General features: G+C 39.9%; 1 protein-coding gene across 2 annotated transcripts; it reads right to left on the bottom strand.

Moving 5' to 3' along the window:
* Positions 1–675: 675 nt before the first annotated feature.
* On the bottom strand, positions 676–11312 carry LOC117438818 (heterochromatin-associated protein MENT-like). 2 transcript variants are annotated; one of them, XM_034074200.1, is made up of 7 exons: positions 11136–11312; positions 9933–10019; positions 8266–8403; positions 5997–6114; positions 5316–5458; positions 2653–2820; positions 676–1077 (listed from the first exon to the last, which is right to left on the bottom strand). In XM_034074200.1, exons 1-7 carry the CDS (start codon positions 11301–11303, stop codon positions 676–678), a joined length of 1224 nt encoding a protein of 407 aa, XP_033930091.1. In that variant the 5' UTR covers positions 11304–11312. The 2 variants fall into 2 exon arrangements, with proteins under 2 accessions (XP_033930091.1, XP_033930090.1); XM_034074199.1 differs by lacking the exon at positions 9933–10019 and adding an exon at positions 10671–10679 and having other exon boundaries at positions 8266–8394; positions 11136–11303.
* Positions 11313–17866: the final 6554 nt, after the last annotated feature.

Raw genomic sequence — 17866 nt, 5'->3', positions numbered from 1 at the left:
TGTACAGACTTGGGCCCTCCTCGTGTACCCGAGGGTCTGAGTAAGGCAAATAGTCCCTGTAGAGGTGTATTTTTTTTTTTTTAGGAAATACGTGTAGTGACATGTGAAGCTAATTTGAGGTTAAATTCAGAGCTGCTGAAGATTTACAGCTGGGATGTGGAAGGAAGACAAGGGGATGACCACAGGTCTTAGGTATGGAGGCTATGCCCGTAGCTGCAATGCAAGGACCTAATTGAGGGCTAAGCAGGGTGTAAGTGCTGCAGGCTGGGTGTAAGTGCTGAGTATGTTTGAATCTGGGGCTCTAGTCATGGGGGTGGGGAGATGGCCTGTGTTAGCATGCATTTGTATACACTGCTCAGAGGGGAAGGGATAGAAATGCCACAGCTAATAATGGTTAGGACAGAGCTATCCTTGATGGCCTGGTCTGAATGACAACCAGGATTGCTCTATGGATGCAAGCCATTGTGCCTTCTTCTTGGCTCTGGCATGGTTGTCCCTTCAGGGTAAGAGGAAGGGCACAGGAGGAACTGTGCCTCTGGCCCTGGGGTGTGTGGCCTGATGGAGAAAGGGTCAAAGTCCTTCTCTACCTAGTTGCAGCAGGAGTTTCAGGTTTTGGGATTTGCCTCTGTGCTGGCAAGCAAGCATCTCTGGTGTTGCAGGGCAAGGAGTAACTGACTAGGGTGAGCAGAGTCTGCCATAGAATAGAATGGTTTGTGATTTGTTGTGTCTGATGAAGAAGAGAAAAGGGTGATCAGCTTTAAAAGTCATTGTTGGTGCTTTTGATCTCAGCACCAGAGCACCTGTGGCAGCTGATGCCTCAGTGCCTTCTTCGTTGACCTCCACAAAAGCTTTGTGAATAACCTTTGAGATGAAAAGATCCTTCTTCACTGACATCCCTGTGAAATCAGCCTGAACAGGGTCAAAAGCATTTTGTATTCCCATGCTGCTCAAAGTGGATTTAAGGTCATAATTCTCTTCCACCTTCAACTTGGGCAGGTACAGATCCACTTCAGCTTTCATCATATTGGCTGATTTGGTCCATTCAGCCAATTTCTCATAGGTCAGCTCTCTTTCCACCTGCAATGAGTCAAGAAAGAAACCAGTTGGAGTGTGAAGAATAGAGACAAGACATGTGGATACCAGTGTCATAACACTCATAAGGAAAGCAAGTGCCTGGAAAACAGGGTTGAAATACTTTTAACTTAACTTAGGTCTAAGATAGAAAACAATGTTTGTGTTATAAGTGGTGTGATAACAGAATTTAGTAGTCTTACTAACGTGAGTGAATTGTTTCTTACCATCGTTCTAACGAGTGAATTTTTTCTTACCATCCTTCTAATTGTCAGTTAGTTTGGAGACAGTGACTCCTGAATGTCTGCTAGCTTAGGATACTCCTTGTCTGCCCATCCTGTTTTGCTTGCAATAAATTTTGTACGAAGGTCACACTGTTCTAACTCTTTGCCAGCTATCAGAAACTTACAGATATGGCTGGTTTCAGCTAGTTTTGTGATTACTGGGGCATCCAACTGTGCCAAAGGTGAAGAGTACACTGTGAGGAAGACTTCTTCATCTTGAAGACCCCTGCCCACAACCGTCAGTGGGCAGTGCGCAGCTGCCAAAATGGAGGAGACTTATGATAATGAGTTCCTAAACTAATTGTAATAGCCCCGCTGATCTCTCAGGGAACCTAATGAATATGCATGCTTGTGTGTAATAAATATCTGCTCGCTTAACCCCTTGGTGTGCAAGTTAGGAGGAGTGATTCCCCTTGCACCCGGGCCCGTAATAAACATACCTGCTTTATAACTCTCCTTGAGTTGTGGAGTCTGATTTCATGCTTCACTCATCAAGAACATGTAAAACAAAACCCAGCCACCAGCAGTGGCTACAGTTGGAACATGCACCATATTCATAAGGCATGATTCTGCAAAGTTCTGTGTGCCTTATACTCCCATTTGTTTTCTTAAAGGTGGTGAGGTGTAGGCCTGAAACCTCAGAGTAGTTATATTTTTTTTTCTTGGCGTGAAGAATATTGTTTTTTTGCAATGTGTGACTTATAATGATATTAATAAGCTCTTGCTTTGTGTATATATGGATAACTTTTCTCCTAGCAGTGGGCAATAAGTGGAATGCATGGGACCTGAGGTGCAAATAGGAAGATGTTTATTCTGATCTGTTTAGAATCTGAAACTTATCCTGGGATGTTCATGAGTGGCTGTTGATACCTTCTGGTTTGGGATAGTCAACACATAGTTTGAGAAACCACCACAAAATACCAGGTGCAAATCTGGACTGCAAGTGGTATAAAAATTAATACAGCTCTTAGGAGAAGATAACTTTAGAGCGCAGTGATTCAGATTTGGTCCTTCCTTCGTGCTATTCTGGCAGTAGAAAAGGGGATGCAAAACAGTCTAAGCCAGTTGTGCAGACATAGTTTTTAAATGCATCTGTAAGTAAAATAAAATACTATGCGTGCAATACTATCAGATGCCCTCAGCTTAGGAGCTGGGAAATTATGGTGTTAATGAAGCAAAGTATGCACACATCAAAACCTATTCTACCACGATTTTGAAGCTCATTCTTCCTCACTTTTTTAATCTAATTTTGTTACTGTATCATAGTGTATGTGACACAACAGCAGGTCATTTTTACCAGCTCCAGACCAGTAGTGTTATCATTGATGTCATCTGGTAGGAGAACAAACATGCTCAGATCATTTTCCACGTATGGCAGCTCAATGATTTTGAATTTCATGGTTGTTTCATGGAGTATCAAAAATGTATCTCTCAGAAACATCATCTGCACCAGTTTAGTCTTGGTCTGTGAAAAAAATCAAACATGAAAAAAATAGTTACTTCATTCCTTAAAATGGAAGTTTACTTGCTTAGTTGCACTGAAAGCAAAGATTTGCAAACAAGTATAAAACACAGCAGCATTTGGATACACAGTACCCTTTTCTTCATATAGTATCGCATACACTCCTCTTTTCCAAGGCATTGAGATTCTTACAAAAATTCAGCATAGACACATACATATCTACTAACTGAATCACATGTCATATATTTCTTGTTTCAAAATAAAGGAGTTACCTTCGATAAGCAAATAACTGCTGTGAGTGTTTCATGTTTTCTTCCAAAAGTTATATCTTTTTGAGTAAGGGCCTTGGCTGGGGGAAAAAAATGTTCACTTTCTTTCTGGGGATGCCATCAACACTTTTTCCTGTTTTATCCTTCCAGGCAATACTGATCATCTCACTTTGCTTCTGAGCCATATTTTCGGTGAGTTGTGCTGGCTTTTGCTCTTCCCCAAACCACAGAGGGCTGGATTACCAAATGGAACTGCATTACTCTGTAGCCTTTTGAACTCCTATGCTGTGCTTTGTTCACAGTTTTTACTAATATATCAACTCTCAGCTTCACATTGTTACAGTTGAGTGCAAAAGTTTATCTGTTCACAGGCTTTGCTATGGTGTATCCTGTGCATTAAGCTGTCTCTGTGCACAATGTATTGGGTTTACATAGCAAGGTTTTTATAGCAAGGGGGTGCAGGGGTGACTTCTGTGTAAAGATTTAAGAAGTTGCCTCCATGTCAGGCAGAGCCAGTTCCAGACCCACCACTGGTCGAAGCTGAGCCAGTCAGTGATGTTGGTAACGTCTTTGTGATAGCATAGTTAAGAAAGGGTAAAAACTGCTGTGCAACAGCAGCTGGGAGAGAGGAGTGAGAATATGTGAGTGAAACAGCTCTGCAGACACCAAGGTCAGTGAGGAAGGAGGGGAGTAGGTGCTCCAGGCATCAGCGCAGAGATTTCCCTGCAGCCCATGGTAAAGGCCACAGTGGTGCAGATAACCACCCTGCAGCCTGTGGAAGACTCCACACTGGAGCAGGGGGTTGCCCAAAGGGTGCTGTGACCCTGTGGGAAGCCTGCACTGGAGCAGGTTCCTGGCAGGACCTGTGGCCCCATAGAGGAGCCCATGCTGGAGCAGGTTTGCTGGCAGGATTTGTGACCCCAAAGGAGACCCATGCTGGAGCAGCCCTTTCCTGAAAGACAACACCCTGTGGAAGGAACCCACACTGGAGCAGTTCATGAAGAACTGCAGCCTATGAGAAGGACTCATGTTGGACATGAATGACTATATCCCATGGGAGGGTCTCTACATGAGCAAAAAAAAATGTGAGGAGAAAGGAGCAGCAGAGACCTCGTGTGATGAACTGGCTGCAGTCTCCATTCACCATCACTGCACTGCCTTTGGAGGATAGATAGAAGAGTTTGGAGTGAAGGTTAGCCTGAAAGAAGGAAGGAGCCAGTTTTCTATTTGGTCTTATTACTTATTAACCAACTCTAATTAATTTACAATAAATTGATTTCCTTAAGCTAAGGCTTTTTTTTTTTTTTTTTTTTTTTTTCTCAGGATGGTAATTTGTACATTCTCCCTGTCTTTATCTTGTCCCAGGAGCTTTTCATCCTGTTTTTCTTTCTCTGTCCAATTGAGAGGTGGTGTGACAGAGAAGCTTGGTGAGCAGCTGGTGGCCGCCAAAGTCAACCCACCACAACATGTATCATGATGGATCCTAAAACCACGCATGTGGCATAGTAGGTATACAGTAGGTTTTAGGTACACAGTCACATCATTGACATAATTGCTTCACCTTGCCTGGCACACAAAAGGTGTTTTGCACTCATAATCTATGTCCAACAAGATACTTCCCATTGACAAATAATTTTGCATGCTGTTAGCGCAGTCTGAAAATCTGCATGTAGTCATCTACTGTGAATCATCAGTACACTAAATACTGTCAGCTCAATAACATGCCCTCCACGTATGCTGAATATATCATCCTCATGCACACAGCTAAAATGACAGCCCTCATGAAAGTTCCCTCTGAGGTTTTATGCAACACCCAGGGGACAAACAGCTTGTTCAGTTTCCTTGAACTCAGAGTGTAGACTGTGTCTTAAAAACAGAAGAGAGCTCTAGATGTGTAAACAGTGCTCTCAAAAGCAACTCAGTCTCTTTTGAAAGTGGGACCTTGGTACTTATTTCCTCTTGTCTGTCAGCTACTTAACCATGGTGTTCTCAAGTGTTTTGATACTGAAGAGCTATTAATTAAAAATCTTATTCTCATGAATATGCATGGATAAGATAATGCTGAGTTATTTTCACAGTTGCTATTCTTACTGAGTTTATACCGTGTGTCCAGCTACAAGGAGCGTTTCAGTGGCATATGAAAATGGGGGTGAAGAAATTAGAGTTTTCTTGCTCCTCAGCAACAGACATATTGACATATGATAACAGGCATATAGACAAGGAATTTACCTTGCTCACTCTGAAGGGTGTCTCAGAAGTATTTTTCTCCAGAAATTTCTTTTCCCAATTTCCTCTGAAATAAATGGCATTTACTAAGACCAACACAGTGTGAGAATTGAGAGATCCTGCAGGCAGCAAACCCTGTATTTTCCCTTCAAAATCAGACAAATAGAACTGTTATTTCAGTGGGACTATATAACTCACCAGTTTTAATTGTGCCTTCTCTATGCCTACCTCTCTGGCAAAGATGTTTGCATTTGGGAGGAGTTTTTTACTGTACATTTTTCATGGTGCACATACAGTTAAAATGGCCTTTGAAGTATATTGATATTTATTGCAATTACGACAGTAAATGGCATTGGAAAGTGGGTAAAGTGGAATAGCTTGGCTATTCTGTGAAGATGGTTGCAGGCAGCTGAAGAAAGCAGAATTAAAAACCTCACTAATCAGAGTGAAGCCAATCAATATCTACCTGTGCCTTCCTCTGAACAGAAGTAATTCAGAAGAGGCTTTGGCATGAAGAATCAAGGGAAGGACCTTGTAAGGAACATCAGTTTGGAGAGAGACATTCTTTATGCTTTTTAACTGTGCTTTGCTCATTACCTCCCCTGAGTTTTCAAGAGTAATAAATGTGAAAATATAAATTATTTGAAAGCTAGACAAGAAAAAAGCCACCAGAGTGGTACTTACGCTCAGTTTCATTTTCAACCCAAGAATTGATCTGTGCTCTGGCTTGCTCTGCAGCTGTCTTAAAGTTTACAGCTTGTGGCTTTGAATTGTAATAGCTTGTAATGAGTTGTAAGAATTTCTGAAAGATAAAATTGGAAAATGTATGCTTATTTAGTTAAGTTTGAATTATAAAAATGTTAGAAATAATCACTTCAACAGATTATACAATCAGCTGACACTTAATTGAATAAAACATACTTTGTTTTAAATGGGATAAGCCTTAAAAATAAAGTCTAATACATTTTATACTAAATATTAATTAAGGACTGATCAAACTTCAGTCTCAAGGAATCTGATGCTTCAAATTTTTGTGTTTGAAATACAAGATGCAATTTGTAATTTTGAAATGCCCCATGAAACATTCTTCTTTTGAGTTTTTGTTGGTTTGGATTTTGGTGGTTTGATTTTTTTTTTTGGGGGGGGGTAACTTCTCAAAAGGACCTTTTTATATAATTTAAGTACTTCCTTCCTGCTTTATGAAGTAAAATTCATAAATCATAGAATTCATAATTCATAAATCATTCATCTTTGCCCAGGGAGGGGCACCTGATGGTGTTCAAGGCCAGGTTGGATGGAGCCTTGCGTGGCATGCTTTAGTGTGAGGTATCCCTGCCCATGGCAGGGGGGTTGGAACTAGATGATCTTAAGGTCCTTTCCAACCCTAAATATTCTATGATTCTAATTCAGTGCAAGAGGGAAGAATAGTTTGATATGAAGTTGAAACAAGGCTTTTAGTTTGCTAAAGAGGTGAGGGACCTGCCAAGAGTTTGAGAGGACAATAAAGGATCAGGCATAAAGGGAACATTCTGGTAGAATAAAATCATGGGAAGAAAGCAGAATTAATGTTTGCATTGCTGTCTGCTGTGAAACAGTTCATGGAGATTCCCAGCAGAAAATTCTTCAGATTTCCTGTAAAGCATGAGATTATGGAGAAAATGAGCAATAAACTTCAGAAGGACAAATTACTAATTACTTAGGAGGCCAAACAAACTCTAAGATCAAGCAACAGTAATCTCATTTGAAACCACCTTCCCGGAAAGTGGAAGATGATTAATACAACATCAGTTTTGGAAAAGATGCCAAAAATACAGGTAATTACAAACTCATGAGTCTGTACAGGGCAAATGAATAGGTGTAGTGGGTGTAGGAGTAAACATGATGTCTTGAAGGAATGTCAACAGCATTTTGTGATAGAAAATTGTAAATCGCAAATCTGCTGGCATTTTTTGAAGGTATTGGGAAGGGTATGGGTCTCAAGGTTGAGCCATTACAGTCTATCTATTTGGATTCCAAAAACATTTCAAAGACATTTCCTAAGACTTCTCACCACAGGCTGAACATCCATGGGAGTACAGAGATAGATCCTGTTTGTTTGAAAGACTGGAAACCAAGAGTAGGAGGAAACTCTTCACAGTGAATGGTTATTACTATTGGAGTACCAAAGGGATATCTGATGAAATCTATGCTAAAGTATTTATTCTATAAAACCAAGGTCAAAATGTTTGTATTAACATATAAATATTAAAATATTTATAAATGATCCAGTGAAGTGTAAGGTACAGAAAATTATTATTACTGTTTAGGAACAAGGTATTGAAACTATAATGGGCAGTTGATAGGAAAAGAATCTGACCAATAGCCATCAAAAGGCAAATACAAATTCAAGAGTTACAAAAAATGAGTAGGGAACAAAAGATAGAATATTAGAATGGCACTTTATAAAGCTATGGCAAGCCCATTGTCTGAGTTCTGTATACAGCCCTGGCCTTCTCTGTCTTGTAAGTGCTAGAGTATAAAAGATACAGATAGGTGAGGAGGTTTACCAGAGATATGGAGAAGCATCCTTTAGAGGAAAAATAAACCAATAATGATGCCAACAGGCAGCAGTCTCAAAAGACACAGACACTGATGAGGGTTCCCTAGATGAGGGTTGCAGTAGATTGAAAATGCAAGCCTGCAAATTCATGAAGGTCCTGAGCTGCAGATCACTTGGTGACTGTTGCAGATTCCAGAGAAACATCACTACACAGCATGCCTTGTTCTCATGCATTTCCTAAACTGCTGCCCATCGTCATAGACAGATGGACCTCTTGTCTGTCCAAGGCTGTTCCACATGTCTGTCCTGGTGTGCTCCCTGAAATCACAGTGGTATCATCTGGACATTTTTTATAATCTCTACTGATAATCCATCTTAATGTCAAAATGTTCTCAAGTGAAGATGTAAACTCACAGGCAGTAATGGGTAGGTCTTTTCCTCATACAGTCGGTTGGCACTCTTAAGCAAGTAGGTACTTCTGGGTTTGTTCATGGCAGACAGAAGCTCTTTGAAGCCAGAGTGGATGTTTTCAGCTTGCTTGAGCTCAGGATCCTTGGGAAGAGACACCAATTAGTATGAATTCTTTTTTAATTAAAATGGAGTCTTGGGTGATGGAGCTCTTTTTTTGATATGTTACACATTTGCAGTACTGTTTATAACTGGACAAATTGTTTCCTGTCTGTAGGGCGATGATCTGTTTCTGTTGTGCCTTGCAGGCCTTTGGGGACATCAAGACCCAAGAAGTTGACTCTCTTCATTTCAGTCATAGTCAGGCCTACTTTTCAGTTTCACAAGGCCCGGTCAGTGCAGCCTGGCAGCTTCTGAGGAGGTGCTCTGTTCTGACAGACACTAATGCCAGGGCATGAACTTACCAACTATTCAGATTTTCTCTGTTTCATGTGAATTTTTGTTGTTACTATTTGGATTTTGGAGGGAGCTTGTCCTGGATGTCAATGTTGATGGTCCTCAGGGAGCAAGCGAGCTGTTGCCAGCTGTTGCTTTGCTGATGGAGGAATAAACTGCTGCCTGTTAGCTACTCCCCTCCAGCTACTTGGGTGCAGTCTCCTGCTTCATGGTGTATATTGTGCCCTGCATATGAGACACCGAGAGTGTGTGCCACTGACTCATGGTGATTTGTCATAAGGTTGGTCAGGTGGCATTCCTTGCTCTAGTGTTTTCTCACTCATGCTGAGATGTGTGCTGCTAGGAAGGACTCCTAGGAAAGAATTCTGTAGCCAGAGGGCATGGAATAGGAGAGGCTGGATTTTGCAATGGGATGAGAACAGACTTGAAGAGGTAATAGAGGGAAATATCTGAAGGACAAGGTTAGTCAGACTTTGCTACAACTCAGAATGTCGGTGAGTTGCTAAAATGGATGTAATGATTCGTCTTGAAGATCAGTCCCCCTCCATCTAGGAACAAAATTATATAATTCCCTTCCCCCTTTTAATTCCAGTTTGTCTAATCTAGTTTCTTTGACCTTTATTTTAGTTTCTGTGCCAAAGAAACATAGCTTGTTTGAGTTTACAAGCCTGTGTTTAGGGAGTTTATTTGATGAAAAGTTAGTACCCCCTTGTGGCAAGTCTCTGGCGAGCTGATGAACATTATGAACATACATTAGCTTAAACGGGAATTTTGTTTGTCCATGCATGAGAAAAGTGGAAGGGAGTTTATTGTGAATGCAGTAATTGTTTTTCACTATGGCAAAAAATTCCAAACTGAAGCTGCTAAGAGACATAATTGTCCTAAGTGTATTAGGACAATTGATTTGTTGATGCTTCCATAGACTCACTAAAACCAAGTAAGATGGTATTAGAGCAAATCAAAGTGCCATTAGTCTCTCAGTTCTGCTTTTGAAGGCCCACATTCATGAGTTTTACAATAATTTTGCCTGCTTCTTTGCATTCTCTCTTTCTATATATATTACTTACTGAAGTGCAATAGTAGATACAGATTGAAGACAAGCAGATGTTAAAAGGCTAACAGTAAACTAAACAGTAAACTAACTAAAGTGGTAGTTGTGTTTAACTATCTCCTTCTCAGAGATTTTTTTCTATGAGTCTTTTTTTAATAACAAATACCATCTTTCTTGTCTTTGGACTTCCTAGAGAAGGCCTTGTTGTCTCAGATGGACTTTCTTCTCTTGCAGCCTGGTTAAAGTGAAGAACCTGTGATGATGATAAATGTTCATAAAAACAGCTTGTTAAATTTGAAGATAAATGTACTCAAGAGTTATATAAGTATGTTAGCTTTCTATGGTAATTCACCAGTCATGCCTGATGAAGTTTAGTCTATTAAAGTTATTAAGGACAAGAGCTTACTCTCAATTTAGTCTCTATAAATTGTATCATGATTGTATAGAATTCTATCATATGTACTGCTTAATAAAAGATCAATATTATGGCTGAAAAATTAATTTATTTAGTAAATGTCAATTTATTTGGGTGAATGTTTGTTTTGTGCTTAGCTGCATGGAATTTACTTTCAGATCACGACCAAACACAACAAAGAGTATAGTGCATTTCAGAATCTTACTGCTGGGACACAAATGGAAAACTCTGCAGTTAATGTGTTGAAGTAAATGTGTATAACCTAGAAGAGTACAAAGACTGAATAATTCTGTAAAAGTGCGCACAAGTGAAGTTATGTTTTCAGTAGTATTATGTCTTTATTATTTGTGGGAAGATTACTTCATTTACTGCCTATGTCACAAGCAAAGGTATTTGTACTGCTTCTGTGCAGGAGAGCTTACTAACTTTGGCATGCAGTATGAGAAAGCAGTTATACTGTTTCCAGAGCCACCTGGGGTCTAAAAGCACTGATAATATCTCCAGCTTTTCTTTTTTGCAGCATGTCTTAGCTCCATATTGATTTTTTTTAATAAAGTTGTCTTTTTATTGCTATTTGAGCACCATATCAGATGGATTATTCTGTTCAAAAGACAATTAAAATGGAAGGTAGTGATCCAAGTTAGACCAGCAGCAGCCTTTAATGTCAGTAACTTCCCTCTGTCACACCACTTGCAATGCTCTAGGAGCCATAAGTGTAAGCTAAATGTTGGGGTGTTGCAGAGCAAGGTGATCTTGGAAATAACATGTTGCAGAGCAACATGATCTTGGAAGAACAGTGACCTGCAGGATTGCTGGCAGCATGAGCTGGGTTATTTCCTGTACCAACATTATGTTCTACTGTGTTATTCCTTTCTGTTCCGCATAGGCTGAAGAATAATGCAAGTTATGTGACAACAACCTGTGAAGTGATATCCTGCTGATTTCAGAGCTTACCTCAGCCATCTGGGTTGCAGTGTCACCTTTTGCACCCAGGTAGACCATGGCCAGAGCAGTTGCAATACTCCAAGGAGAGAAGAAAATGTTTTGGCCTCTGGAAGTTTCATTCAGCTTTTTGTAAAGGTCCAGAGTGAAGCTGTTGGTTGACACCGAGAGAGACTCCATTGATACAGCCTGAGACAAATGAGTGTCAGAGAGAGGTGATAACAGCTTCTTCACTTCCTTTAACAAATACAAAGCTGCTAGTGGGAGATAGCCTTCACCTTCTCAAATAGTGTGAGGGTGTACCCGTAATGGGTAAAATACTTAACAGAGACCAAGTACAGTCAGCTAATAGGTCTCTTTTTAAGACCTGTGCTCTTTTTAAGACCTGTACTATTTTTCCCTTCCCCATCACTCCTCCATGTCCTCAGCTTTTATTTATGCTTCATCAGATGAGCACAATTTTAGCTAGAAATATTTTCACAGACCCAACTTGTTTCAAAACTCCATTTGCTTAAGTTTCAGAATTCTTCAGTTGCGAGGGGGTGAAACATAATCATTTGTCACTGTGCTGCTTTGAGTTTTTTTCTGTTTCTTTAAACTTCATGTGCTATTATTTTATGCTGAAAAATCATGGTGAATTCATATGATTCAGTACATGTATCTTGAAGGCTACTAGAGATCTATATATTTTTATATGTTCTTCGTGTAGGTAAACCCACATTTAGAACCTGCTTACTCTTTTTCAAGTAAACTCTTGTATCTTATGTACAACCCCCAATAGTTTGTGTTCTAAACAACAATTTTTCCCTTTTTTTTTTCTGCTTTCTGATCAGAACCTTTTCCACCCTTGTTTTACTTCTTTTTCTAAACATGATTTTACAGGACAAAACTAAAGCAAATGAAAACAAACCAACCACAGGATTAAACTGATTTTCCACATGTGGATCCAGGTCTTATTAGCACATTTTGTATCAGTCTAATAGTGTTGACAAATATTAGGATAAATTCAAACATTTCTGTTATCTTCACCAGTAAAAGGACTACTAAAACGTGTATTAAAGTCAGTGTAAGACAGCATCAGGTGAAAGGTTAAGCATTAGAACAACAACAGCAACTGTACATTTTAATCTATATTCACTCACAATTTACATGCTTAAATCAGAACCTGCTGCCCTCAAAGCCAGCTGCTATGCAGTGTTAGAGATGTCCAAAGACTCTTAAGTTTTGATTTCAAAGCCTCCCATGGCTCCACAACTGCTCTGAAACCTTCTCAGGGGTACCTGAGGTGCATACCCTGCAGCCTAGCTCACACCTAAGTACTTCTAGGACCTTCAAATTAGATCTCTCTTACTGCTGTGCCTGAAAAAGCTTATACTCCCAGAGCACATCTAGGGAACAGGGCTGAACTGAACATTTTTGCCTGAAGAATTTCAAACTGACTTCTCCATCTCCTGTTCGCAGAGAATACCTGAGCTGAATCTGCAATCAAGCTTTTCTCAGACTTGAGAGAGAGAGCATGTCTGTGTTTCTTTGAGGTTCACTGGTTCTATTAGCCATTTCAGTCATCTGGGGAAGGAAATGTCTGGATGCCTGTTCCAGTAGTTATTTGATACTAGTGAAGTAGAGGCTTGAACCAATGCACACAATGCTGAGCATCCAAAACACCGTGCTACTGAGTCATGTTGTTTTGTGTGCTCAGTTCCAGGATCAGTAGGAAGATATAGTCTCCTGCAGCTTGTTCGCAGTCCTCTGACCCTAAATTGACTGGTAACCTTCTGACAGGTGAGGAAATTTCCTGCCCTCTCAGGCTACGTAGGTTTTGTCTAAGCTGAGTTTGTATTCTGCCCACTGTGCCCTGGCAGAGGGTTTTCCTAAGGGCTACAGTTTGTGTTAAAAAATGAGCACTCCCTTCCCCTGACTTTTACACCACCATTTAACCACTTAGTTCCAAAGAATTTAACATGAGTTTGCAAGACTTTCAAAGTAAAGCTAGTTATTTTGATATGAATATTTACACTACCTGAAATCTTGAGGGAGAGAAGAGTTAGGATCTGTCTTCAGTCAGGATCTGTAGTGGTCTGTGAGGCAATGAATAGTTTTGGAAATGTAGAAGTGTTTGCACCTCCCTTTTCTTCTCTACATCCTATCCTTTTACTAATGCACATGTTCCATCATTTATTCCTTTAAACAAATTTGATTAACAATTCTCCAGGTTTATTCTGCTCTTATTGTATGAGTTATATTAAAACTGCATTGGTGAATTTCCTTTGCAATCATTATATGTCTTTTCTGCTACATTTATGGTTAGTTAGGAATGGCCTCTGCCCACTAGTATGACACATACAGAGTAAACCAATTACCAGCATGCAGTCATGTGTAAAAAAAACATTATTATAAAGTGACAAGCCCATATTTTGAAGTAGAATTACAATTTTGGTGCTTATAATTGCCTGTAAAATTCTGAACTAGTAAGGATGGCCATACAAGGGTTTCAGAACATGCCTCATTTTCATGCATTTTGTTATTTAACTGTTGTGCAGGTTTGTATGCCTGTGAATATTCATCTTTTTTTTTTTCTTTATAAAGTGTAGTTAGACACTATTATGTTTCAGTTATGTATTTAAGAAAAAATGTGTTCTGCTATCTAATTTGAAACTGCTGTTGTCTATTTTTTAGGCTTCAATGAGTAAGAGACAGTAAAAAACCCCGAACATCAGTTAGTGGTACTCTAACGAGCTACAAAGATTGGCCAAAAATACAGGAAAATGAAGAAAGGGTACCCAAAACTGTGTAGACGCTCACTGTGGTATATTCCAGCTGCTGCAAGATCCTGTTTAGCAAGAAGTTTCAAAGAGAGGAGCAACTGAATGAATAAGAGGTGTTCTTGGTTTTGGCGGTGCCAAATGGAAATAGCAAGAGAAAAGTGAATTTCTGCAACCAGAATGGTAGAGACAAAGTTTCACAGCATCACAACACCTGACCTATTGACCTGAAGGGACTGACCTCTGACAAATGGTCATAAAAAGTCTTCTGATAAACTTAGCATACTGATGAAGCAATTATTTTGGCCTTTTTCGAAGCCATCTTTTGTTCCCATCTTGCACAGCATGGATGGTGAGGTCTTTCTGTCTGATGACACTCCCATAACTGTACTCTGAAAATGGTCCACTCTGAGTGGGCCATTTTGGTATTTATTGAAGATCAGTTATTTTCCAGTTACATGCGTAAAAACAAGCACAGTTTAAAATCAGTGCTAGACTAAGTCCAGGTTACGGATTTTACTCTGGCAGGAAGTCCCATTCAACTATATCCTACAGGACCACTGGAAGGTGTGCTCTTTTGCATCATCTTCCAAGCAAAGCTGAAACTGGGAGTAAGCTTGATGACAAAGACCACCTGTTTGACCCTTTGCACTTCTCAGCAGCTGGCAGACACCGTCCTTTAGCTCCTCAGAGACCGTTCAGAGGTATTGCTTTGCAGAGCCTTGCGGTGTGGTATAAGTGAGGGATGTACAGAAAATTAGCATGAGAAGGACCTTTCAATCAGTTTGGCATGGAACTCTTCTCACCTCTTTGAGCAACTTTTGCTCTTTCATGAGGTGCCTTTTCAAACTGGTTATACCCATTTAGGAGTTCCCTATTATTACTTATTGTTGAATATACACAGCAGAGAGATAGGATTAACGTGATGTAATCTAAGAAGTAACATGCTTACCACACCTGGTAAGTCTTTGCTGTCCAGGCATTACTCAAGTGGAAGAGGGCTGGGTCTTTGCTGCTTCCCTAGAGAGAAGCTAGTTGCTAGTTGTTACCTTTCAGATTTAATTTTTTAAAAATTGAGATTTTATATCCTCCTTATGCAAGTGTTTCCTTTTCTGAAGCCTTGCTCTTGCGGTATTCTATCCTGGACAATAACTTCTGTGTGGTTTTACTTTTCTGTTTCACATGGCCTTCACTTGTGTGCTTTCCGATACTTAAAACAACAAACTTCTTCGTAAAGCTGAGTCAATAACACAAAACTGGGCTGCATCAGGTTAGGTCCTTGGTGACAGACAGCTGAACCTGACCTGAGGGTTGCAGACAAGGGAGGGCGCTAATTGTAGAAGCAGCACGTTGTACATGGGAGAAGAACAGGTATATTTTTTGGGGTGGAGATGTATTTCAAATAGCATACTTTTGTGGAGGTGAAGTGAGGTTGTAATTTTAGGTGGAATTTTGCTGAGAGTAAATGTTTTCACAGAAACTCCCTCCTGTATTCACATCTTGCCCTTAGATAATGTTATCTGATGTGTGGGTATAGAGTCCACAATGGCTACAAAAACTTTTTGCTCTTCCATATGGCTGCAGGAAAGCACAACTGCTGCCCTCTTAAGCCAATGAAAGAAACCAGTGTTGCCAGTACAGCATTGCCTGTTCACTGTTTACATGAATAAAAGGGATGTTTGGAAGGTGCTCTTCTAGGCTACAGACTCTAGTCAGACTTTCTATTAATTGTGTGTTGTGACAGATATGTTTAGTAAATGCCTAGAATAACATGTTGAATAACAGTGTTTTGGAGGCTGTTTGAAGCCTAGTGGAAGTAAGACACTACTGTATTAAAGTGCCTCAGTTTTGTCAATTGGGATAATGTGGTGTTTGACTTGGAATGGCAAGAGTGGAAACATGCTCTAGCCATACTCCTTACAGGATGCTTTAAGAGAACCAGATAAGTCAGTGTCCTGAATAACACAAACACAAGTCCGGGTTAATTTATTGTATTAAATGCAGGTCATGGTAAAATGATGAAGTGAAGCATAAAGCAAAACCTCACTGGTGTTTCTATCAATGCTATGACTATATTTGCTGAGATGCACTCATAAGTTACTAAAACTGGTCAAAAATGCAGGTAGCAAGGAAACCATGCAGATATTAGCCAGGAAACAAGTATAATTTGGTAAAATTAAGAAGAGGGAGGAGGTTTTGAATTCTGATGTTTTAGATTGCGTATCAATAAGAAGTAGCAAAAAAGCATATTGCTCATAGTTTTTTCTTAGCATTTTTCTGGTTGGAACTCTCAGCAACCTTAAACTAGAAAGTTGAGAAAAATGAGGAAAAATGCAAGATTAGAAGTCAGCAATTAAATGTTAAAGGCTGGAGTTTTTTGCCTTCCACTGCCTTGTTTTTTCATGAAGCTTCAGGGGCAGGAGAGGAGAATGTAACTTTTCTATATATGTGTTGTAAGACAGGAGAAGTTAAAGGGTATTTTGAGATTATTCCAGGTTTGTATTTTTTTTTTTTTTTTAATTTCCAACAATCTGGTTTTCCTCTCTGGGAGATTCAAGAGGGCAAACTACATTTCCTTGGAGTATATTTGGCATAAGGCTGGTGAAAGCCTGTGTGCACAGAGCTTTTATGGCTCCACCTTACTCCCAAATAACAAAGCCAGAAGAGCGGGTATGATGCAAGGGAGCAAAACTCTGCACTCTGTTTTCTGTGGAGGGTTGTCTGATTAGGACAATTAGGAGCAGTAGAGGGGTGGTCTTTGAGGCACAAGGTTGGTTTCTGGGTGCTGCCTTACTTTGGAAGGAAGAAAAAGAACATACACTTTCAGTACATATGGCTACATGGCTTAAGTTTGAGCTTTTTAACACTGCATTACCTATTTTTCTGTTGAACAGTGAACATAGGTGTGCTGTCTAGGAGCAACTAATAACTCATTCTAGGGGAGAGCAGAATCTGCCAAGAAGAGGATGCTCTTGGATTTGTTGTGTCTGATGAAGAAGTGGAAAGGGTGGTCAGCCTTAAATTTCAGAACATGGACAACGGGTGCACTTGTTAGTACTACAGTTGCAGTGCAGTAGCAGCAGCTGCCTCAGTTGCCTTTTTCTCATCAACTGCAACAAAAGATTGGTGAAATAATTTTGGAGATGAGCATATCACCCTTCTCAGCCATTCCACTGAATCAGCATTGCTGCTGAAGGCACTGTGCATTCCCATGCTGCTCAATTTATCGCTGAGTGTATATCTCGTATCTCTCCTCCGTGTGAACTTAGGAAGGGACAGATCTACAAGAGTTTCAGTCATCTTTTCTTGGAATCAGTCCATTCGGACAGCTCTCATACTTCGTTTCTCTCTCCAGCTATCATTTAAGAAGAGAAGAATTTGATGTTTACAAGGGATAAACAACTTTCTAACAATGAATTGTCAATTTCATGACAATTTAATGAATGAAACAATCATTAAATGGCAAATCTAGCATTAGCTGAAAGCATAAATATAGATTGGTTTCTCTGATGATCAAGAGGCATGTGTGCAACAAATACCTGAGACTTAATGCTGTAAAGTTTTGAGAACCACTTCTCCAAATTCCTTTGCAAAAGGAAAGACAGAGCACTCGATAGCTCCATCTCCTAAGGCAGTCTTTCTTTCATAGAATGAGCTAGGTTGCAAAAGACCTTTAAGATCATCAGTCCAGCATTTACCACAACACTGCCAAGTCCACCACTAAACCATGTCATTGTCTTTAATTCAGTGCTGATGTGAAGGAAATTGCTAGGATATTGCCAGCGGTGTAGCAAATGATTTGGTCCAGTTCCATAGAAACAAGTGATAATATTGCACCTATTTTCCTTTTTCCTTGGCAATTTTTTTAAAGCAGACTGATTCCAGCAAAATCTTTCAACTGCCACTCTCTGGTCTCCATTCTTACGTTACCAGGTTCAGCTCAGATTAAAAGAAGGAAGCAATGGCCGGTATTCTTGAGTT

This window comes from Melopsittacus undulatus, unplaced genomic scaffold (assembly GCF_012275295.1).
Source record: "Melopsittacus undulatus isolate bMelUnd1 unplaced genomic scaffold, bMelUnd1.mat.Z mat_scaffold_646_arrow_ctg1, whole genome shotgun sequence".
NCBI lineage: Eukaryota > Metazoa > Chordata > Aves > Psittaciformes > Psittaculidae > Melopsittacus > Melopsittacus undulatus.
The sequence above is the reverse complement of the archived record's forward strand: the minus strand, read 5'-3'. Positions and strand labels throughout refer to the sequence as shown.